General features: G+C 42.5%; 1 protein-coding gene across 2 annotated transcripts in view; it reads right to left on the bottom strand.

The window, feature by feature from the left end:
* Nucleotides 1-24,598, bottom strand: part of TRHDE (thyrotropin releasing hormone degrading enzyme) — a 302,627-nt gene that overhangs the window by 221,655 nt on the left and 56,374 nt on the right. For both annotated transcript variants that reach the window (XR_004645855.1, XM_034771582.1), the window contains exon 3: nt 17,745-17,871. Coding sequence is in view for 1 of the 2 variants with exons in the window: in XM_034771582.1 (XP_034627473.1) it covers nt 17,745-17,871 (127 nt within the window). In the remaining variant the exon portion in view is untranslated. The remainder of the gene's footprint in view (nt 1-17,744; nt 17,872-24,598) is intronic.

The raw sequence follows: 24,598 nt of genomic DNA, 5'->3' as shown, positions 1-24,598 counted from the left end.
ACCACACCCTATTGAGCCCCAGTCTTCCTCCAGACTCAGCAGCTGTCACTCTACAGTAGAGATATCTATATACATACAACTCTTCATGAATGCTGTGTAGTCCTGATACCCTAACACAGTGGTACAATTCTCTCTGCCCTTCCAGTTCCTTCATATGTGTGTTTTTCCCCCAACACAACACAGGTTTTCACATGTTAACTGTGACAGGATTATTACTATGATTTAGTATACATATGATGGTAATAATGTTAACTGTGACAGGATTATTACTATGATTTAGTATACATATGATGGTAATAATAGCCATACAAACATATATGATGAGTCCCTCCCCTAAACATCTGACAAGCTAAGGCCCTCATCCTCCAGTGAGCTCCACACTCACATGGAAATAATTGCAAGATCAAGGCCTAAGGTTATATTCCTACATGTGCTTCCACTGGCACCTTTTCTTTAAGATGAACATAAAACTTACAGCTTTTATCCATTAGTGAAAGTCTATGCCAAAAATCTCCCAACTCTCAGTTCTTATAGGGCAGCCAGGATCTACAATAGCCTCATTTAAAAACCCTGGGTTCTAAAGTTGAACTTGGTCAGGGGAACTACGATTGCAACTATACCATTTTACAGCTGGAATCAGAATCTGACATTCAGAAGAACTGAAAGTTTCTGGTCAAGAAGGGCCCTGATTAAGCTAACAAAAAGACAATCACTGGCAGCCTCAGAAATGATAACCCTTCTAATCAGGGATGAGAGGTCTGCTGGAGCACAGTGAAAGAGCTATAATGAAAATTACCTTACCTATGGTTATCTTTAGAAGTATTTTGGATTTACCTCTGTTAACAGGTAAAAGCTCCCACATTTCTCTGACTAGATTACTCCCCCCATAAATCCCGAACATACCCTCCCTTCTTGGGGTTTGCCTTTATTGCTAAGATCAAAGAACACAAATCTCAACCCATGCTTTCTCCCAGAGGGCTTGTCTACAGGGTGCTTTAGTCCACACCGGAGGGGTGAAAATTCTAGTGTGCACTAGTGAGTCACACACTAATAGGCCCATATAGATCCTGCTGTCAGGCACTAAAAGTTCCCTAATCTACTTTAAAGTAGTCCTGTTTCAAACACATCGGCCACTTAGTGCACACCACTCTAGTAAGCATTCAAATTTACACCCTTGTGGTGTAGACAAGACCTGAGTTAGGCTGTTCCTTGAGATTCCCTAGACCTCCCTATTTCTGCCAATGGCCCCAACCGCTTCTACTCTCCTAGCCTGGCACTAATTGGACACATCTGATGTAACTTGAAAGAGTCTTACCAAAAATGCCTCTGCATCCATAAGCAGTGTTCGAGCACATGGCATCAAAATAACTCTACAAAACAGCCTTGGCATCCCCTTGAAGCACTGTACAATCTGCCACCCTGTTACACTCATAAACACAAATGTCACCCATCCTAATTTTTTTTATTAAGCTATTTAAAAGTCTTACTGACCTCATAAGATGATTTAGTTGAGAAGTCAATATGAATGCTATTTGGATTTGGTCGCTTTTCTTTTAATACAGGCTCACAGACACTGAGCTTCTACTGCAGATTATCTTGCTATCTGAACTTTGATAGGATACTTTCTTTGTTGGCAAGGTCTGGATTGCTAATCACGCCAGGATTAGCCAAGTGCGGTTGGTGGCAATGGCTAGCAAAATGGCATAATGAAAACAAAACATTTCACTCAAAAGAGGATTATTTCTACCAATGCCCATTATTTTATTCCAAATAAAGCTGCTGTATTTATATATGTATCTTTTCTTTCTTTCTGGCCAGCTCTGCAGCTTGAGTTTCAGAGAATCAGTCTTCTGCAATACCAAGACCTTTAAAAAGAAATCAGATTCCGTTTTAGAAAATTCTAAACAGCTAAAATCCCCATTTTAAATAACATTACAATAATTACTGGAACAAGGTTAGGCTTATTAATTAAAAATACTGTATATCAATAAAACACAAAAGCCCTAAAAGAAAAATGATTTCTGATTCTTTCTAAGTATCATATCACATTACCCATTCATTGGTTACAGCAAATAACTCTTCATTTTATTTCATATTTTAAAGCATTGTTTGTAGACAGAGAGCCACTGTATCCCAGTAGCTGGGGGTTGGGGGGTTTTCTTCACACCCTTCATGGTGGTTATTAACAGAGCAGCTGCCTCTTGAACAGTGCGCTGTAGCAAGATTGGAATCCCATGGGCCCCACAGGACCCACTGCCATAATAGTGGGAGCGGGTAAAATGTACTTTGTTGTGGGCAGTATTGGGTGCTCAAAATACAAAAAACAGATTGCAGTAATTTGTGGGAAAACACTTCAAATCTTTTAATACTTAAATTTAAGGGAGGGATAGAAAGGGATTTGATGTCTATTATTAACAGGAGTTAAAGTATTTTTACATGGTTTAAGGAAGTTTTATTTATTCTTGTAGTCATTAAAAATTGTGACTGAATTTCCATATATATATATATATGGGCTGTTGGCGATTAAAAACTGATTGCAATTAATTAGGCAATTAAAAAATTAATCGTGATTAATTGCGCTGTTAAATAATAATAGAATACCATTTATTTAAATATTTTTGGATGTGTGATGGGGCACCTGCCCCGCACTGGCCCTGAGAGGGTTAAAACCAGCCTAGGGAGGTTGAGCAACAGGCAGCCAAAGGAGTGGCTGCAGGGGAAACAGCCAATTACCACGGCAGCTGCAGACAATTAGGGCGGCAGCTGGACCAGCCAATCAGGGCCCAGATGGCCCATATAAAAGAAAGTTGCAGACCAGAGAGTGAGTTAGTCTGCTGCAGGGAGTCCTAGGGAGAAGACTGGCTTTCTACAGGGCTCCTGGTGGGCTGCTGGGACTTACAGGCTCAAGACCTGGGGAAGAGGGCAAAGGAGATGGAGCCAGAGACAGGAGCAGAAGGAACTGAGGCTGTAGGGAAGTGGCCCAGGGAATAGAAACAGTGAGCTGGAAGGAAGAGACAGGAGGAAGCTTCTGTTTGCAGGGTCCCTGCCCCTCCCTCTTTCCACCCCACTAGCTGCTGAAGGAGCGGCCCAGCTGTGGACTCCCAAGCCACTGCGAGGAGTGGCTATACTCTTGTTGGAGGAGTCCCCCAGAAGTGGGGAAAACCAGATGGTGACACGGCCGGAGGGCTGTGCCATGAAGCAGACACCAAGGGAACGGAGCTGTAACAGGTCTGCAGGTGGAGGCAAGGATGCGAGAGCCACCACCACCTGAGGGCGCATCTGCTGGGACTAAGCTAATTCCCGAAACGCCCAGTAGGAGATGCCAATTTGGTGAGTGACCTCGTGACAGGATGTTTTCTATATTTTCAAATATATTGATTTCAACTACAACACAATACAAACAGTACAGTGCTCACTTTATATTTATTTTTATTACAAATATTTACACTGTTAAAGACAAAAGAAATTGCATTTTTCAATTCACCTCATAAGTACTGTAGTGCAATCTCTTTATCGTGAAAGTGCAACTTAAAAATGTAATTTTTTTTGTTACATTGTTTTGTTTTTGAGTGCAGTTATGTAAAACTTTAGAGCTGACAAGTCCACTCAGTCCTACTTCTTGTTCAGCCAATCACTAAGAAAAACAAATTTGTTTACATTTGTGGGAGATATGCTGCCCGCTTCTTATTTATAATGTAACCTGAAAGTGAGAAAAGGCATTCACATGGCACTTTTGTAGCCAGCATTGCAAGTTATTTACGAGCCAGATATGCTAAACATTCGTATGCCCCTTCATGCTTCAGCCACCATTCCAGAGGACATGCTTCCATGCTGATGACACTTGTTAAAAAAATAATGCATCAAATAATTTGTGACTGAACTACTTGGGGGAGAATTGTGTGCCTCCTCCTCTGTTTTACCTGCATTCTGCCATATATTTCATGTTATAGCAATCTCGGATGATGACCCAGCACATATGGTTCATTTTAAGAACACTTTCACTGCAGATGTGACTAAATGCAAAGAAGGTACCAATGTGAGATATCTAAAGATAGCTACAGCACTCAAGTGCCTTTCAAAATCTGAGACGGATGAATTGTGGAGCATGCTTTCAGAAGTCTTTAAAAGAGCAATACTCCGATGTGGAAACTACAGAACCCGAACCACCAAAAAAGAAAATCACCCTTCTGCTGGCGGCATCTGACTCGGATGATGAAATTGAATATGCAGCAGGCTGCACTGCTTTGGATCGTTGTCAAGCAGAATCTGTCATCAGCATAGACGCATGTCCTCTGGAATAGTGGTTGAAAATGAAAGAACATATGAATCTTTAGCGAATCTGGCACGTAAATATATTGCGATGCCAGCTACGACAGTGCCCTGAGAACGCCTGTTCTCACTTTCAGGTGACATTGTAAACAAGACGAGGGCGGCAATATCTCCTACAAATGTAAACAAACTTGTTTGAGTGATTTGCTAAACAAGAAGTAGGACTGAATGGACTTGTCGGCTCTAAAGTTTTACATAACTGCACTCAAAAACAAAACAATGTAACAAATCTACACTTGTACGTTGCACTTTCACGATAAAGAGTACTGCACTACAGTACTTGTATGAGGTGAATTGCATTTTTCAATTTCTTTTGTCTGAGTGTAAATATTTGTAATAAAAATAAATATGAAGTGAGCACTGTACAGTTTGTATTGCATTGTAATTGAAATCAAGATATTTGAAAATGTAGAAAACATTCAGAAATATTTAATAAATTTCAATTGGTATTGTTTAACAGAGCAATTAAAACAGCGATTAATTTTTTAATTGCAATTAATTTTTGTGTTAATCGCATGAGTTAACTGTGATTAATCGACAGCCCTAAATATAAAAACCTATTTTTTTTTGTTTTGTTTTTTTTAGTAGCATGGGAGAATCTCTCTCGAAGGGTTTGCAGGATTTAAGGTTTTTGCAGGTAGGAGTAGAACAAAAATGGAAGAAACAATGCAGGTATTACAGGGCAGAATAGGAGCAAGATTTAAAAATAGTCCTTCCCAGGGCTCTACTTTTGAGCACCTCTTCAATCAGGGGTGGTTTTTCCACCTCCTGCCTCTGTTTCCCCTCCCTAGAGCCCCTTACAAACTCCACACACTCTCTTCTTGCTAACACCACCACACAGTTGTCAGTCCCCAAAACCACTGAAACAACTTACCTAGGGGCATGCTGAATTCTCTTTCACTTGAATTCTTTACATCAAAACTGGATGTCTTTCAAAAAAATAAGCTATAGCTCAAACAGAAGTTATTGCGTTGATGCAAGAACCACTTGTTCATATTCTATGGGCTATGATATACGGGAGGTCAGATTACATCAGTGTTTCTCAGTCCTTTCAGGTTGTTGACCCTTTATTCAAAATAATTGTTACCACCCACTTACATTTACTATAAGAGTAAGAATGAAAAATATATCAATGAACAACGAGAGGCCTACATGATTTATTTGTATGTATATTTCAAGAGGTTGACAGAGAATACTTGACCTTGAAGGGCAAAGGTATGCAGGGAATGGGGCAGAAAGATTCTTTACTTTAGACTGTAATAAATTTTCAAGTGCTTCCCAACCCCCTGGCTTGCCTTTCATCAGCCACCAGAGAAATATTAGACTAAATGATCATAACAAAATGAACTAGAGTTACTGGTGCAGGAAGTGACCCCAGATATTATAGGGATAACAGAAACATGGTGGAATACTAGTCATGACTGGAATACAGGTATTGAAGGGTATGTGCTGTTTAGGAAAGACAAAAATAAAGGCACAGGTGGTGAAGTAGCATTGTATATCAATGATGAGGTAGACTGTAAAGAAATAAGAAGTGATGGAATGGATAAGACAGAATCTGACTGGGCAAAAATCACATTGGGGAAGAAAGCTACTAGAGCCTCCCCCTGGGATAGTGCTTTGGATGTGCTATAGACCACTGGGACCTGATCTGGATATGGATAGAGACCTCTTTAATGTTTTTAATGAAGTAAATACGAATGGGAATTGTGTGACCATGGGAGGCTTTAACTTCCCAGATATAGACTGGAGGACAAGTGCTAGTAATAATAATAGGGCTCAGATTTTCCTGGATGCAATAGCTGATGGATTTCTTCACCAAGCAGCTGCTGAACCAACAAGAGGAGATGCCATTTTAGATTTGGTTTTAGTGAGTAGTGAAGACCTCATAGAAGAAATAATTGTAGGGGACAACCTTGGTTCGAGTGATCATTAGCTAATTCAGTTCAAACTAAATGGAAGGATAAACAAAAATAGGTCTGTGACTAGGGCTTTTGATTTCAAAAGGGCTAACTTTAAAAATTAAGGAAATTGTTAGGGAAGTGGATTGGACTGAAGAACTTGTGGATCTAAAAGCGGAGGAGGCCTGGAATTACTTCAGAACCCTGCCTCCCAAGAAAGGGGGAAAAAATCATAGGCAGGAGTTGTAGACCAAGCTAGATGTGCAAGCATCTCAGAGAGCTGATTAAGAAAAAGCAGAGCCTACAAGGAATGGAAGATGGGAGGGATCAGCAAGGAAATCTACCTCATTGAGGTCAGAACATGTAGGGATAAGGTGAGAGGCCAAAAGCCATGTAGAGTTGGACCTTGCAAAGGGAATTAAAACCAATAGTAAAAGGTTTTATAGCCATATCAAGAAGAAGAAAACAAAGAAAGAAGTGGGACCGCTAAACACTGAGGATGGAGTCTAGGTTAAGGATAGTCTAGGCATGGCCCAACATCTAAACAAATACTTTGCCTCAGTCTTTAATGAGGGGTTTAAGGATAATGGTAGGATGACAAATGGGAATGAGGATATGGAGGTAGATATTACCACATCCGAGGTAGAAGCCAAACTTGAACAGCTTAATAGAACTAAATCAGGGGGCCCAGATAATCTTCATCCAAGAATATTAAAGGAACTGGCACATGAAATTGCAAGCCTATTAGCAAGAATTGTTAATGAATCTGTAAACTCAGGTTCTACCGTATGACTGGAAAACTAACATAGTTCCTATTTTTTAAAAAAAAGGGGGGGGGGCATGATCTGGGTAACTACAGGCCTGTTAGTTTGACATCTGTAGTATGCAAGGTCATGGAAAAAATTTTGAAGGAAAAAGTAGTTAAGGACATTGAGATCAATGGTAATTTGGACAAAATACAACATGGTTTTACAAAAGGCAGATCGTGCCAAACCAACCTGATCTCCTTCTTTGAGAAAGTAACAGATTTTTTAGACAAAGGAAACGCAGTGGATCTAATTTACCTTGATTTCAGTAAGACATTTGAGACGGTTCCACATAGGGTATTATTAGTTAAATTGGAAAAGATAGGGATCAATATGAAAATTGAAAGGTGGATAAGGAACTGGTTAAAGGGGAGACTGGTCAGGCTGGAGGGAGGTTACTAGTGGTGTTCGTCAGCAATCAAGTTTTGGGACCAATCTTATTTAATCTTTTTATTACTTGGCACAAAAAGTGGGAGTGTGCTAATAAAGTCTCTGGATGACACAAAGCTGGGAGGTATTGCCAATACAGAGAAGTACTGGGATATCATACAGGAAGATCTGGATGACCTTGTAAACTGGAGTAATAGTAATAGGATGAAATTTAATAGTGAAAAGTGCAAGGTCATGCATTTAGGGATTAATAATAAGAATTTCTGTTATAAGCTGGGGACTCATCAGTTGGAAGTAAGAGAGGAGGAGAAGGACCTCGGAATATTGGTTGATCACAGGATGACTATGAGCCGCCAATGAGATGTGGCCGTGAAAAAAGCTTGTGCAGTTTTGGGATGCATCGGGCGAGGTATTTCCAGTAGAGATAAGAAGGTGTTAGTACTGTTATACAAGACACTGGTGAGACCTCATCTGGAATACTGTGTGCAGTTCTGGTCTCCCATGTATAAGAAGGATGAATTCAAACTGGAACAGATACAGAGAAGGGCTATGAGGATGATCCGAGGAATGGAAAACCTGTCTTATGAAAGGAGACTCAGAGCTCAGCTTGTTTAGCCTAACCAAAGGAAGGCTGAGGGGAGATATGATTGCTCTCTATAAATATATTAGAGGGATAAATACCAGGGAGGGAGAGGAATTATTTAAGCTCAGTACCAATATGGACACAAGAACAAATGGATATGAACTGGCCATCAGGAAGTTTAGACTTGAAATTAGATGAAGGTTTCTAACCATCAGAGGAGTAAAGTTCTGGAACAGCCTTCCAAGGGGAGCAGTGGGGGCAAAAGACATATCTGGCTTCAAGACTAAGCTTGATAAGTTTATGGAGGGGATGGTATGATGGGATAGCCTAATTTTGGCAATTAATTGATCTTTGACTATTAGCGGTAAATATGCCCAATGGTCTGTGATGGGATGTTAGATGGGGTGGGATCTGAGTTACTACAGAGAATTCTTTCCTGGGTGTCTGGCTGGTCCCCCGGGGGACAGGGCTGCTTTACCACGTTATATCCGAATTCGTGTTAACGCAAGTGGTTCCTCTGCGCCCGCCCGTTACTTGCTGCAGCCCTCCCCAGGGCCCCCCCACTCCAGCTCACCTCCACTCCGCCTCCTCCCACGAGCGTGCTGCAGCTCTGCTTCTCCTCCCTCCCAGGCTTGCTGCACCAATCAGCTGTTTGGCACGGCAAGCCTGGGAGGGAAGAGAAGCGGAGCTGCAGCACGCTCATGGAAGAAGGTGGAGGCGGAGCGGAGGTGAGCTGGGGCAGGGGGGCTGCAGCAAGTAAGGTGGGGGCGCAGAGGAACCTTTCCCTGCCCCAGCTCACCTCCACTCTGCCTCCTCCTCCCACGAGCACGCCGCTCAGCTCCACTTCTCCTCCCTCTCAGGCTTCCCATGCCAAACAGCTGATTGGTGCGGCAAGCCTGGGGGGGAGGGGGAAGAAGCGGAGCTGCTGCGCGCTTGTGGGAGGAAACAGAACGGAGGTGAGCTGGGGCGAGGGGGACCCGGGAAGAGCCGCAGCAAGTAACGGGGCGCAGAGGAAGCGCTCCCTGCTCCAGCTCATTCACTTCCACCTCCTCCCCTGAGCGTGACACCGCCGCTCCGCTTCCCCCCCCACCCCCAAGCTTGCCGGGCCAAACGGCTGATTGGCATGGCAAGCCTGGAAGGGAGGGAGGGAGAAGCGGAGCGGTGGCAGCGCATTCAGGGAGGAAGCAGAGGCAGAGCGGAGGTGAGCTGGGGCGGGGAGGGATTCCTCTCCCTACCCTGATAGAACGCGGCCTCACCTATAATACGGTGAGATTTTTTTAACTCCCGAGGACCGTGTTATATCGGGGTAGAAGTGTATAATATTTAGGGTTGCCAACTTTCTAAAAACCTCTGCCTACCCTCCCTCTCCCCCAAGACCCCACCTCTTTCTCACAAGGCCCTGCCCCATCTCTTCCTCCAAAGCCCCACGCACACTCTCTCCTCTCCCCCCCCCCCAGTCACTTGCTGCTTTCCCCCCATCCCCCCCTCACTGGATCCTCTCCACCACCTTTCCCCGCTCCCAGCTGTGCTCCCTCTGCTCTGGGGCTGGGACAGAACTGCAGCCTGATGCAGAGCCTGCCTGCCTGCAGGTCGGAGGCAGTCCCGGCTGAGCAGGGGCTGGTGTGGGTTGATGACCAGCGCCTCTCCCCATCCATGGTACCCAGACTTTTGGTGTATGGTCAGTACATCTGTCCAGACACTGCCAGGTCCCCTTTTCAACCAGTCTTTCCGGTCGAAAACTGGACACCTGGCAACCCTAATCATATTCTGTCTGCCTATGAAAGGGGAATCAAAAGCCTCTCACTTTGGACTATTCTTTCTTTTTCTCATTAGTAACAAGTTTAGCACATAGGATAGCAGCAGCCGCACCACCCATGGCAAACATTAGGGCATTTACCTCATCTTCTTGTGCTTTCCCTATTAAACCAGAAGCCATACAAAATTGCTCAAATCTACAGATCCAGGAAGGTCAGCTGCCTGAATTGCCAAAAATCAAGCTTCTCTAACAAAGTCATTTGTGCTATAGGCTCCATTACTGCACTGAAACAGAGCTCTGCCACCTTCCTGCTGCAGCTTTAATAGGTCTCCTGCCTGATTTTCCACTTTCCCTACTCACTCACCATTCTGGCAGGGGGTGGGGAGGGGTGGATTTCTTTCTTTTTTTTTTTCTTTACTCCTTTTTTAGAGAGAAGGATTCACTCACTTCTGACATGATGTAGGGTGAGGACATAAACACAAAGAGACATGTCTTAAGCGGTAACTAGAGAACTCCCTAACCATGAAATCCTTACATTTATTAAGCTCCCTGTTGCAACCCATCCTCATCCTCTCTGGTAACTGTGGAAGGCCAGAGACTCTATAAAAATTCCACAGAAGCCGCCATAGGCCATGGAAGTCTGAAAAACAGCATGTTCAGCAGAGTGGATTGATTTAAATCAAAGCAATTTAAATCACCAATTTTAATCATGATTTAAATCAGCAAGCAGGAAATCCTGATTTACATAATACATTTTAATTGTGTTTTGTATTTGTACATTTTAGTTATTTTCCTAAAGAAAGGTTTATTCTCATTAGTTGGTAGCCATTAAAAGATGTTGATTTGAAACTAAATATAACATTTACACTAAATTGAGTAGTTCTTTTTGCTAACCAGAAGGATATTCTCTGTGTACACAGACACACACACACACACACACTTACTTAAATAATTATATATCTTAACTGCAAGGAGTTCCTGGCCCTCAGAGACCTTGTACAGGCTTTGGAGACCAGCGTGGACGAGCTGGAGGAGCTAAGCAAGACAGAGAGGTGTATAAATGAGACTTTTCGGGACACAATAAAATGGTCCCACCCCCAGTCTGACAGCCTTTGTGCTGTTGAGGAGAATGAAAGTCTCAGGGAAGGAGAACACCCAACTGGAGCAGAGGGAAATGATCCCATAATTGGAACCCTCCTTCCAGATGATGTGGTATCCTCTTGCACTGAGGATACCCCTGCAGGGGAGGGAACTTAAGTTATTAGGAAGAGACAGGTAATAGTTATGGGGGATTTGATCATTAAAAACATAGCTGGGTTTGTGATGACTGAAAGAACCGCATTGTGACTTGCCTGCCTGGTGCGAAGGTTGCGGGTCTCTCGAGACATCTAGATAGACTTATGTGTAGTACTGGGGAGGAGCCAGTGGTCGTGTTACACGTAGGTACCAATGACATAGGGAAGGATAGGAGAGAGGTCCTGAAAACCAGATTTAGGCTGCTAGTTAGAGATTAAAGTCCAGGACCTTCATGGTAGCATCAGGGCGGGCTCTAGGCACCAGCAAACCAAGCACGTGCTTGGGGCGGCACATTTTCAGGGGTGGCATTCCGGCCATCTGTTTTTTTGTTTTTTGGGTTTTTTTTGCTTCGGGCGGCAAAAACCTAGCATGTCATGCGCGGGGGGCGCCCTGGAACCACTGCGGTTCGCGCCATGGGGGAGCAGCGCCCGCACCTTGTGGCTGGGCCGGGCAGGTTCCAAGCGGGGGACACTTGGGCTGGGGGCTGCCCCGCGGGGCACAGGGAGCCGCCTGCAGATGCCGCAGGGCGGCCGCCCCCCAGCGCCGCAGCCGGGGCTGGGCAAAGCAGCCCAAGCCACCCAGGGACTGCAGCAGGGAGGCCAGAAGCAGCAGCAGCAGTAGCGGGGCCATAGAGGGTGGGGCACGGCGCTGCTGTGCGGGGCCCACATCCGACTCTCTGGGGCTCCACTCCCTCTCGGGCTACCCTGCCCTGGCTCCTCAGTCCCTTGTCAGGGCGGTCCCCCAGCTCTGCCTTCCCGGGTCATGGCCAGTCCTGGAGGCGGTAGCTCCGGCTGGAGGGACCCTGAGCTGAGGCGTGGCCCGGGAACCTTGCTGCTTATCCCGACCCTGCCAGCGCCAGACCAGCTGGAGGCAAGGCGGGGACGGATGGAGTCAGCACTAGGGGGGAGCCCAGGGCTGGGGCGGCAGGGGGTGTAGGTGGGGGGGAAAGAGAGAGCCAGGGATGGGGCGGCAGGGGGTGCGGGTAGGGGAGGGCACTGGTGTGGGGAGGTGAGAGCCCAGGGCTGGGGTGGAGAGCAGCCAAATTTTTTTTTGCTTGGGGCGGCAAAAAACCTAGAGCCGGCCCTGGGTAGCATTCTCTTAAATGCTTTCAGTGCCACGCACAGGGCTAGTTAGGCAGAACTGCCGGGTCTCAATGTTTGGATGAGACAACAGTGTAGGGAGGAGAGGTTTAGATTTATTAGGAACTGGGGAAACTTTTTGGAAAGGGGGAGCCTATACAGGAAGGATGGGCGCTCCACCTAAACCAAAATGGAACCAGATTGCTGGCACTTAAAATTTAAAAGGTTGTAGAGCAGTTTTTAAACTAAGGACAGGGGGAAAGCCTACAGGTGTGGAGGAGCACATGGTTCGGACAGAAAATTCCCTTAGGGGAGGATCTATTAATGGAGATTCTCTATGTCCTAGTAAGGAGGAGAGGTGATGAAGATGATAAAATGATGATATGGAAGATGATAAAAGACAGATAGTGTCTGATGAGAAACAGTCAAATGAAAAGAAGTCCCATTCAATTACATCATGTAATGACAAACAGCTAAAAGTGATAAGTTTTTAAAGTGCTTATATACAAATGCTAGAAGTCTAAATAATAAGATGGGTGAACTAGAGTGCCTCGTATTAAATGACTATATTGATATAACTGACGACTTGATCAGGATGGTGACAGTGACTGTGAAATGCTCAGGGAGATTAGAGAAGCTATTAAAATAAAAAACTCAACAGTAATGGGGGATTTCAACTATTCTCATACTGACTGGGTATGTGTCACCTCAGGACAGGATGCAGAGATAAAGTTTCTTCACACCTTAAATGACTGCTTCTTGGAGCAGCTAGTCCTGGAACCCACAAGAGGAGAGGCAATTCTTGATTTAGTCCTAAGAGGAGCACAGGATCTGGTCCAAGAGGTGAATATAGCTGGACCCCTTAGTCATAGTGACCATAATATAATTAAATTTAATATCAATGTGGTGGGGAGAACACTACAGCAGACCAACACTGTAGCATTTAATTTCAGAAATGGCAATTACACAGAAATGAGGAGGTTAGTGAAACAGAAATTAAAAGGCATGGAAACTTTTTAAAGACACCGTAACACAGGGCTGTTGGAGGGACACAGACTGGGGTTCAGAAGGTCTAGTGGGGTGACAGCATTGAGCTAGGGGCTGAAAGGGCAGGGGCTCGAGGCTGCAGGACTACATAGGGACGGGGAGGGGTGCAGGGACACGTGCCTGACTGAATGGGAGAGGCTAGAGGTCAGTCAGGGTCAGCATGGGGGAGACTCCCCAACTCCCTAACAATCCCTTCCCCCCACAAAAAATAACTGCTCCATACTTCCCACACACAACAGCCCTCCAGGTTCACTCCCAGGGTCTTTCCCTCTCCCTCAGCTCCTCCATTACCACTGACTCCCCAGGCCTCTGCACTGCATTTCTGTATTGTAGTTTAAATTAATTATTACTCAAAGTTCTGTATTAATTTTCCTAGTAAGGAATCTATTTGTCAAAAAACATTTCCTGAATCTTTTATTTTTGTCTGTATTATTAGACATACTTGCTGACAGGTATTTTGAAAGAAATTACCAAGATAACTGAAACTGGCATGATTATAGTGTGTTATTTTGACAAATAAAATATGCCCAATTTTGCAGAATTTTAAAATATTGTGTGCAGAATTTAATTTTTTGGCGCAAAATTCCCCAGCGCATATGAGTTGAATAAAGTGAAATGAAAAAAATAGTCTCTGTGCATCTGCAGAGGTGGCTACTGCTGTCAAAAGCTGGTTTAGCACTGCAACAAACTCTGGTTCCAGGGGCTTAGCCAGTAACTTCTAGCAGTTCAGTGGTTTGACTTTCTTTATAGCTTTGCAACAAACATGTACTTCTTAATATTATTCTTGTATTTAATTTAAATGATTTGAATAAATTATAATAAGTTTAGGCCTTAACATAAATTGTTAAATTTCAAATTTAATTTTAAATAGATTTAGTTTTAAAAAACAAACCCATAATTTAAATTAAAAAATCTGTGTTGTTTTGTTTTAATCATTTATTTTTGTCCAACCTGATGTAGCAGATGGAGCCAACATCCCAAACCATTACTATCTATCTGCAAGTAGTGCCAAAGGCCACAGAACAGCTGGAGCAGTCCACAAAAGACACTTCATAAATAGTGTTTGCAAACAATTGTCCTTGTGTACAGGCAACAGTTAAAAGCACAGTCAAAAACAAATCACACAACCACAATAGCAAGCCACATTGGTCCATATGAAGAACCTTAGCCCACTCTGAGGCAAGCTCAGATAAGTGGAGCCAGTTTGGAATGCACAAATCAAAGCCCATGACAATGGGCCTAACCAGCACAGAAGCTTAGGGCAGTCTGATGACAACATAGACGACAGCAATAATGCATACAGAAGACCATACTACAGGACAGCAGTGGGCCAGCTGACTTACATCATCACTTCCATAAAAAAGAGAAGAGACTCTGAAATGTGAAAACAACACAAAAGCTGAACACACAGAGAAAGAGAGAGAGAGCGCGCAATGGCACAGGAGAATGAAAGGAAACATGCAAAACACTTAACAACAATACAATAACTGCTCTTCCAGTATGTAATTTTGTGTCATATTACACTGAAAACAAGTTAAGCTGTAGCTAAAGTTAGTCAAAATATTATCAAAACATTTTAAACAACATATTGGTTTCAGCCAAAATAATTATTTTCATGGAAAACTTCAAATTTCTACCAAAAGTGTCACTGGAAAAAAAACTAAAACCAAAAATTGAAACTTTTAACCAAACATTTTTTTTGATTAACAAATTTTTAGTCAGTAAAAATTTTCAATGTGCAAAAAATGAAAATGTTCTGCAAAAACTGATTTTTGCCCCCTGAAAACATCTAAAAAAATCTGTTTCGGTTTTTCATTTGAAAAAATTGTTTTGCAGTAAATTTCTTTAAAAATAAAAACTCCCACATAAAGTAATTGGCACTTTTCAACCAGTTCTAACTGGAGTCTATGAGCATTTGTAGTGGAGGCAATAATAGTTTACTGAGTGAAGTAAACTAGACTCTGAGATAAACTTCTTCCTCACTTCTGATAGCACAACAGTTTTCTCTTACAACCACATTCTCCCTAATACACCTACCTTTCACTCCTTCCACAGACACATCTAATGCAGTCTTTTCTCTGGCATCTCTTCTCAGTTGGATCTCTGAAAAATTATCTGGGGTTTTCCTCATAGCTGGTCCCATTGCATAACAGCTCTTATACTTTGGTTCTTCCACTCACTTGTCTACACTCAGGGCCAGCTCCAGGGTTTTTGCCGCCCCAAGCGGCGCAAAAAAAAAAAAAAACCACACACGCCGCGATCGCAATCTGCGGCGGCAATTCGGCAGGAGGACCTTCACTCCGAGCGGGAGTGAGGGACCGTCAGCCGAATTGCCGCCGAATAGCTGGACGTGCCACCCCGCTCCGGAGTGGCCGCCCCAAGCACCTGCTGGTGCCTGGAGCCGGCCCTGTCTACACTGATACTTTACAGCAATGCAACTTTCTGACTCAGGGGTGTGAAAAAACACCGCCCTGAGCACTTCAAGTTTCAGCCCTGTAAAGTGCCAGTGTAGACAGCGCTGGCAGCTACTCCCCTCGTGGAGGTGGGTTTTTTATAGCCCTGGGAGAGCTGCTGCGACTACACAGCCAAGTTAAAGTGCTGCCACAGCAGCGCTTTAATGTTGCTAGTGAAGACATGCTAGGGGTTCCTGCCCTAGGGTTCCTGTTGAGCTCCAATTCACACATTTTTATTCCCATCCGTCCTCAAATTTTCAAAAGGCAGCAGCCTTTTTCATCTGAAATCAATGGCATTACCCACATGTTTAAAGTTAAGCACCTGCTTAACAACTTTGCTGAACTGGAAGACACATAGCGGGCAACATTTCAAAAATGCCAAAGTGACTTAGGAATCCAAACCAACGAGACTTACCTTTGTAAGTCACAAAGGCACTTTTGACATTTTCCCCAGCATACTTATACTAAACAAACTGTACGTTATAGGCGGTATGTACGATACTTTTATGTTTTTCATCCTATAAACTCATCTTATTATAGTTTCTATAGCATTACTACATCATAACAAAGTCTTCATACACGACAAACCTAATAGTATTACATTTTAAAATTAAATTTTTATATAATTTATAGTGGAAAAACTACAAATTCACTATAGTATTTTATAGTGTAATCCCATAAATAGACTAACCTGGAAGGCATTCAATCCTCTGAAGTATTTTAACACAATATGCCACTGTGTAGCAACAACAACAAGCAAAACATACTGAGATGAAAGGCTATATGTTTTAATTGTTAAAGATGCACAGAAGTAGACACATTCTCTACCTACTATTTCCAGATTTTTAACTACCTAAAATAATAATCTGAGTCTCTTTGCTAATTATAAATTTTCAAAGGGAAGAAAGATATCCATTTTTTCTCTTAACGACTTGGCACCAGTGAGTCTGGAACTTCCAGTGTCAAGCAATCATGATTTATTCATTATCATGTCATGTGGAGAAGTTTCTGACTACTCCAGCTGAGGTTGAGCAACGTCCCATAAAAATATTTATATCAGACCTTAGTGCCACAATTCCTTGGGTGGGCAATACTAAAGTCAGGTATGAAAGTACATACAAATAGTAACCTGCAGTTTGAGGAGCGTTCCATGGTTATAAGCATCCATGCCTTTAACAGAGCACTGTTTGCAACCCATCATTTAAAAAGGACAAAAAAGTCACATCATTCTTATTTAAAATGCATGCAACACCCACTTCAAACAATACTAATTACTTTATCTATCTACTACACCATTAGTTGTAAGACTAATAAAGCTACCCAGCAGGCTTGTGCTTTAATGAAATAGGCCCTGAGCTCCTGGAACGAACACCTGTGGTTCAAACTCTAACACTTCAGATCAAATACAAGCTTTCTTCTTGTTGCTGAGCAATAAATTTTTCTGGATCCTGATCAAACGTACTCTTAAGGAGGGAGTATGTAATAATATAGTGTGAAATATTCAAGGGAGTGAGAGAGGTGGGGGGAAGGGAAGGGAAGGAAAAATGTGAAAAAAATTTTATAGCATTTACAATTGGGTCACTTGAACAAATAAGCTCACACAAGTCTCTTCAATAAGCAGAAATATTGTCAAGCATATATTAATCATCATTAAGAACCTACACTAATCAACAAATATTTTCTTTAAATGTTGTAAATTTCCCATTTCCACTGTTATTTTCAATTCTATTCCCCTTCTGCAGCTGAGCAATCAAGATGTACATATGACTGAATAAACATAACCCGAGGGCTATCTAATGATAGTGAGGCCCAACATGCTGAGCATCAGGAAAGCAGGAACTGATTAGCAAAGCTTCTATTCTCTAGAGTCTCAATGCCTAATAGATTCAATTGTTGTTTAGTAACTGCACCTAAAGGCAAGATGAGGAAGAGGTGAAAAATTGGCTTCTTCTCTTTAGAAGAATTTAAAAATTTCCTGTTCAAAGTCCCTTCTAACTTAACCCCCAAATTCTTCACATTGAAATCTACCAGTAAAAACAACCTTATTTTCTAATCTCTAGAATAGAGGTCCCTTGGACAAACAGCGATCTCAGAAAAGTCTTACCTAATTTTGGTAGAGAATAGGGCACTTTAAAGTAGTCTTCATAAAACTCAATGAGTCTCCTTGTAATATTTAGAGCATAGTCCCCAGATCCTCTTCTGATTGCATCAGGTCTTGCATATAATCGCACCTGATTAAAAACAAAACAAAACAAAAAAATCAGTTCACTTTCATGTTTTTAAACCATCCTAATCGCAGAGGTGAACCACTCTGAGATTGTTGGGGTGTTCTAGGCTCACAAAGCCAAATGTTACCGCTATAGCTATACCGTTCTTAACAAAGTTGAGAAAGTCAATCTCCTAGCTGTATGCATTGCCAAATAAAAGACTCAACACTCCTTGCATCAAAATAAATATTCAAAGCAATCATTTACATGTGTTTGCTAGAGATACGATGGTACAGTGGATTAGTATAATGGTTCCCAGCTTACTTTGAATGTAGGCAGGATGCAGTGGCTCAGTAGGAGAGAAGTTCATGGTTTGTTAAAGGCATATTATATCAAGCCCTGAAAGTATTAATAGAGTGGGTACAAAAAATATAATTCATTCTTCCTCCTTTTCTCTGGCACTCACATAGCTATCCTCAATGAGCAAAATAAGATTGCAAAAACAACCATTTATAAGCTCGTTCATGTACACAAACAATTAACATCCCTGAAGCCCGTCTATTACTGCTCCAGGCCTCCATTTCCAGAATGCAATAAGCAAGTTAAAGCTGTTCATACTTCTTATACAATTCAGATACTGATGTGTTTAGTAAAAAATATCTCAGCTGTTTGCCTGCATGGATAACAAAAGTGGAACAGTAATTTCTTCAACAAATACCCTTTCTAATTTAGGACTACACTGTGTCCAGCTCCTACAAAGATGCACATGGAGTCAGAAGGGACAAGGAGCCTACTTCTTCAACATCCCAAAACAAGGGATCAGAGTCTCCTCTAGGCAACGGCTGTGTAAGGCTAGTGGTGCTAGCTAACCCCAAAACCGACAAGGGGGAGGATGAGCTGCTATAAAATCATAGAAATGTAGGGCTGCAAGAGACCTCAAGAGTCAGCCCCCCACAGTGAGGCAGGATCATGTATACCTAGATCATCCCTGAAAAGTCTTTGGCTAACCTTTGTCTAAAAACCTCCAAGGATGCGGATTCCAAAACCTCCCTTGCAAGCCTATTCCAGTGCTTAACTATCCTTATAGTTGGTAAGTTTTTCCTAATATCTAACCTAGATCTCCCTAGCTGCAGATTAAGCCATTACTTCTTGACCTTCTTACTACTTTCCTGGACATGGAAAACAATTGATCACTGTCTACTTTATAACAACCCTTAACCTATTTGAAAACAGTGTGATGCTGGCAGTTGCTGGAAGTGTGGCCTAGTGGTTAGGGGTCAGTCCCTTTTTAGTGTGGAGCAGGGTTGGTAGGGGAGCTCAGGTCAGGTTATCAACGGACCAGTACTCAGGAGCGCCCCTCCTTTGGCCACTTCCTTCGACCCACTGTATTGTCCAAGTTTTGCAGTCTGTAGCAAAAAGATAATAGAAAAAAGTACTAACTGCACCTTCAGCCTGTCTGGGCCCAGCAGGTAGAGTCTCCTTTCCAAGAGAGACTTCTGCAGCATCCCTTCTCAGGAGCAATCAGGGCAGGCTCCTCTCCCTGCCTTGTCAATCTCTTTCTGAATTGTCTAACTTCCCTTCCAAGTTCCACCTCCATCTGCAGCATGCGCTGCAGGTCTAGCTGGGCAGGGTCATCTGGGTCCAGAGTTGCTCTTTAACCCCTTCAGTTTTAGTGCGAGATTTATATAACCCATCACAGACTTATCAGGTCCCCCCTCTGCTTTCTTTTCTCAACACTAAACATGTCCAGTTTTCTTGATCTTTCCTTACAGGTCAGGTTTTCTAAACCTTTTGTTGTTTTGCTGCTCTCCTCTGGACTCTTTCCAATTTGTCTACATCTTTCTTAAAGTGCTGCACCCAAAAGTAGACACAGTACTCCAGATGAGGTCTCATCAGTGCCAAGGAGATTAGAACAATTAGTTCCCATGTTTCACATACACCACTCCTGTTAATTCACCCATCACTCCTGTTTATGCACCTTTTTCACAACTGTTGACTCATATTCAGTTTCTGATCCACTATAATCCCCTGATCCTCTTCAGCAGTACCACTGCCTATCCATTCCCCCTTATTCAGTTGTACATTAGATTCTTTTCTTCTGAAGTGTAGTATTTGTCTTTATTTAACTTAATCTGGTTGATGTCAGCCCAATTCTCCAATTTGTTAAGGCCATTTTGAATTCTAATCCTGTCCTCCAAAGAGCTTACAACTCCTTCCAGCTTGGTGTCATCCACAAATTTTATAAGAATGCTCTCTACTTCATTATCCAAGTCATTAATGAAAATATTGAACAATACTGGACCCAGGACAGACCCTTCAGGATCCCACTAGATACATCCACCCAGTTTGACAGTGAACCATTGATAACTATTCTTTGAGTAGTCTTTCAACCACTTTTGCACCAACCTGACAGTAATTTCATCGAGATCACATTTTCCTAGTTTGCTGCTGAGAATGTCATGTGGGACTGTGTCAAAAGCCTTACTAAGATCAAGATATATCATGTCTACAGCTTCCCCCCAGCCACTAAGCCAGTAACCCTACCAAAGAAGGAAATGAGGTTGGTTTAGCATGATCTGTTCTTAACAAATCCATGTTGGCTATTACATATCTTTCAATTATCCTCTAGATGCTTACAAACCGATTGTTTAAATAAATTTGTTCCAGTATCTTTCCTGGTATCAAAAGTTAGGCTGACTGATCTATAATTCCCTGGGTCCTCTTTGTTCCCCCTTTTAAAGATAGGTACTATGTTTTCCCTTCTCCAGTCCTCTGGGACCTAACCCATCCTCCACAAGTTCTCAAAGGTAATTGTTAACAGTTCAGAGATTGCTTCAGCCAGTTCCTTAAGTACCTTAGGATGAATTTTATCAAGCCCTGATGACTTGAATACATCTAACTTATCTAAATATTCTTTAATCTGTTCTCTCACTATTTTGGAATGTGTTTCTTCCATCTTGCTGTTAATATTAATTGTGTTAAGTATCTGGCTCATAATTTACCTTTTTAGTGAAGACCCTCCTTCCTCAATGCCAACAGATCTTGTCAACAATGGGAAGAAGTGCATGTTCCATTCCTTTATGGCTATAGCAATAGCTATGTTCCCTCTAGCTAGGTACCCAACCCCTTCTGCAGCTTCTGCTGGTGTGGAGTTGACTATCGCACTGTACCATTCTTAGTAGTGCCTGTAAGGCATACATGAGCCTTTCATTTGCTCTATGCTACAGCTGGTTGCAAAAAAGATCAACATTCTGCAAAAACAATTGTGAAAATTTTATCCACGTTTCTTTCTTTTTCCTTTTTTTTCCAGGGAGAGGGTGGTAGCTGAGGAGGACAGAAATTGATAATTTGAATGAAAAATGTCAAATTTTGAAATGGTTTTAGCAGCTCTACTCCGGGCCCAAAGTAGTCAATGGGATCTTTGGCTCTGGCTTCAGTGGGGCAGGAGCCAGGGTTGCTCTTTGCTCCTGATTACTTTACATAAATATTTCCTGTAGCAGTTAAATTACCCAAAAGGAATACAAGCAGACATCAAACCTGGGTTTTTCCTTGCAGAGATGTGCTGTACCTATGAACTCTGCTTTGCCTCAGCATCTTTTCATTTTGGGTACTCAGTTGCTGATTTAAAAAAAAAAGTCAACCAGAATGAGGGTGGTCACATCTAGTGGTCAGAGCAGAAGTTGAGAGAGTCAGGCCAAGTCAGGTACTGGGAGGTCAGAGTCCAAGACCAGCCAGAGGACAGACAAAGGTTCAGGTATCAGGAGGCAGACATGACCAGGTTACCGGGAGGTCAGTGTCTGAGAAAGGCCAGAGGGCAAACTGAGTGTCAGGCCTCAGGAGGCAAGCAGGCAGGGTCAAGTTACCAGGAGATCGGGATCAGGCACCAGATTACAGACAGCAGTCAAAGAGCAAAGTCAAGGACAAACCAGGGTCGAAAGTCAGAGCCTAGGGTCCATCACGAACCCGGTCTGGAGGCAAGGCAGGCAAGCAGGCAGTCTAGGTTGTTATTCAGACCACTCCCCTTCCTGGCTTCCAGGTTGAAGTCCTTGTACTGGTCAATCAATGGGCTCTGAGGGGCCACCACTCAGATCCTGCTGGGCGGTACTTCGTGCCAAGCCCAGCCTCACAGGGTCCTCCAAAAAGAGCCCAGCCTAAGCCTCCAGTGGTGATGTGGAGGCAGCAGTAGCCTAAAAGCCCCCTAGTCCCAGGTTCTAGCCCTGCAGGTTCTTAGAGTGGGTGTAGCTTTAAATTTGTCTTTGTGCCATTATTACAAACTTACAGAGCATAATCACCCAGATGTGGTTGTCATTTTGTAAAGTAATGTAAAACAGGTAACAATGTAACCTAATTATTAATATAAGGAAACAGAATTCATAATCACAACCTGAAATAATAGAGACCATCATCTGAGCTTCTGTAAGTCACTATTTTCTGATATTGTTTCCTTCCAAAGTTAAAACAGCACTCTACATATCTCCAGTATCCTACCCACAAAGTTTAGGAAGAAGTTAAGTTGCTGGATAAAGCAAATGTAGTCTCAAAGATCCCAATGCAAAACTTGAAGCCCTATGTTGTATCTAATGAATTTTATCACAATTAGCTTTCTAATAAACAGTGTTTTGTGTCATTAAACCTTTATATACAATTCTACATAACTGTTTTGCTGGCACAGTTGACTGAATCAGCCAGCCAGGTCTGTGAAAACATCACTCTCCATTTAACAATGGCCAAACACAGGATACAGTGTGAGACAAAAACCCATAACAAGGGATAAAACAACATTAGATAAGGAGATTAGTCAGTCCAGTGATTAGAGACCTGGGTTCAAGTCCCTGATTTATAATAGTGATCTTGGGCAAGTCATTTATGCCCAGTTCTTCAGAGGTATTTAGTATCCTAACTTCCACTGAAGTTGGGAGCCTAAATAGCTTTGAAGATCTGGACCTTAGCCTCTTTGTGTATCAGTTCCCCATCCATAAAATGGGGTTGCAGAACTTCCCTACCTCACAGGAGTGCTGTGAGGATCAACACATTAAAGATTGTTAGGTGCTCAAATACCATGGCAATGGGGTCCATAGAAATATCTAACATAGTAGACACTTGTTTGCAGCAACACCTTGTAAGAGAAACCATCGCTTACGAGTAACATTTCCCCTGGGACTACTTTCCCAGGGGAAATGTTATGGGGAATGTTGAATTGTCAACATTCCCCGTAACAGCAACAGCCGCTTAGGAGTAACAGCAAAAGGCCACCAATATGTTGTTACTAATGAGTATTTACTGTATGGAAAAAGATGAGATCTATTTCTTTATCATAAATAAAATTGTTACCACTACATTTTGCAATGCAGAAAAATCACAGTAGTTTATTAACTACATAGGTTATATTGAACAAGAATGTATAATTATTATACATGTTCTTGTAAGCTGTTACACTAGTTACACTAAGACCCAGATTCTACATTAATTTAACTAGGATCAAGCACAAAAGCAATTGTGGGTTGGACCTAAATAGAAATAAAAGTAATTTGCATGTAATCTGTTTTCTGCTTTAAAAAATAGTTTATGGCATAATTCACCAAGTCCTCATGGTGGTCTCATTGACTGTAGTGGGACTACTAGTGTGTGTAAGGGATACTTATAAGAGTAAGAGCCTGGAGGGGCTCCATCTACTTTGTAATGACATGACATTACTTTCTAATTTGCCCATAATTCATCTGTATTTTTGTCTACTTCGGTCTTGACCCAACAAAGTCCTCTACAAGTAACTTTATGCCTGTGAGTATGCTTGCAGTCCAGGATCAGGGCCTTACACCATAGGTTCTTTGGGGTAGGGATGTCTATGCAAAGTGCTAAGCACATATTTTTTTGCTATAAAAATAATTACATAAAAACACATTAAAAGAATGTTAAGGTGGTACTCAAAAATCAAGCACTTAAAAGTTAAAAAATTAGAGAAATAAGGTTTTCTGCATGACCCTGCCTAACTTATGAATGGATAGTTATTCAATATTTCTTTATATCCTCCTCATTCCATGTGTCATCCCATGTGTTATTTACTGCACACCATTTAAACCCTGCTCTGAGTACAAAATTATTTTGTTTTTAAAATTAAATCCTGCATACCTACCACGAAAGAAAATTCCAGTGGCACTATGTAATCCAGCATACAAGGAGCTTGAAAGTCTACAGAGCCGGAGTATCATAATCATAACAACTGTTGAGACCAGAACTGCCTGTGAATGAAGCCTGGTGGTGATAAAGAAGCCATGAGCAAATTATGCATCTGCACAGGCACACATGATTAACAAATAGTAGCAATGTAACCTGCTTTACTACACAGTGCAGTTGTCCCTGCCCACCCAAGACTTGGATCTGACTGGCCCCAGTCTGTAGTATTTCATAAGGGCCCCTGCTCAAGGTAATGAGCAGATGCCAATGACAAATCCAGCGGACAAAGGCCAAGTTTTCCAAAAGTGGTGAAGGTGGATGAGCCCCAACTATCAACGCATGGACCGCATAGGGAGGAAGAAGAGTTTGATCTTCATAATGGTTATCCACACCAACAGGAACCAACAACATCTAGCAAAAGAGTTCTTGGGAAGGGAGATGGTGTCCCAAAAACAAAACCCCTCTACAACTCTGGTCCCAAGGAGGCAGAGTGAAACAAAGGGTCAACCAGCCACAACAGTCTGGGTTATAGCCCGTACTGTTACCAACTCCAAGAAGAGGAGCATGTTCTGCACGCACA

Source organism: Trachemys scripta, chromosome 1 (assembly GCF_013100865.1).
Source record: "Trachemys scripta elegans isolate TJP31775 chromosome 1, CAS_Tse_1.0, whole genome shotgun sequence".
NCBI lineage: Eukaryota > Metazoa > Chordata > Testudines > Emydidae > Trachemys > Trachemys scripta.
This window is presented reverse-complemented; position numbering and strand designations above follow the sequence as displayed.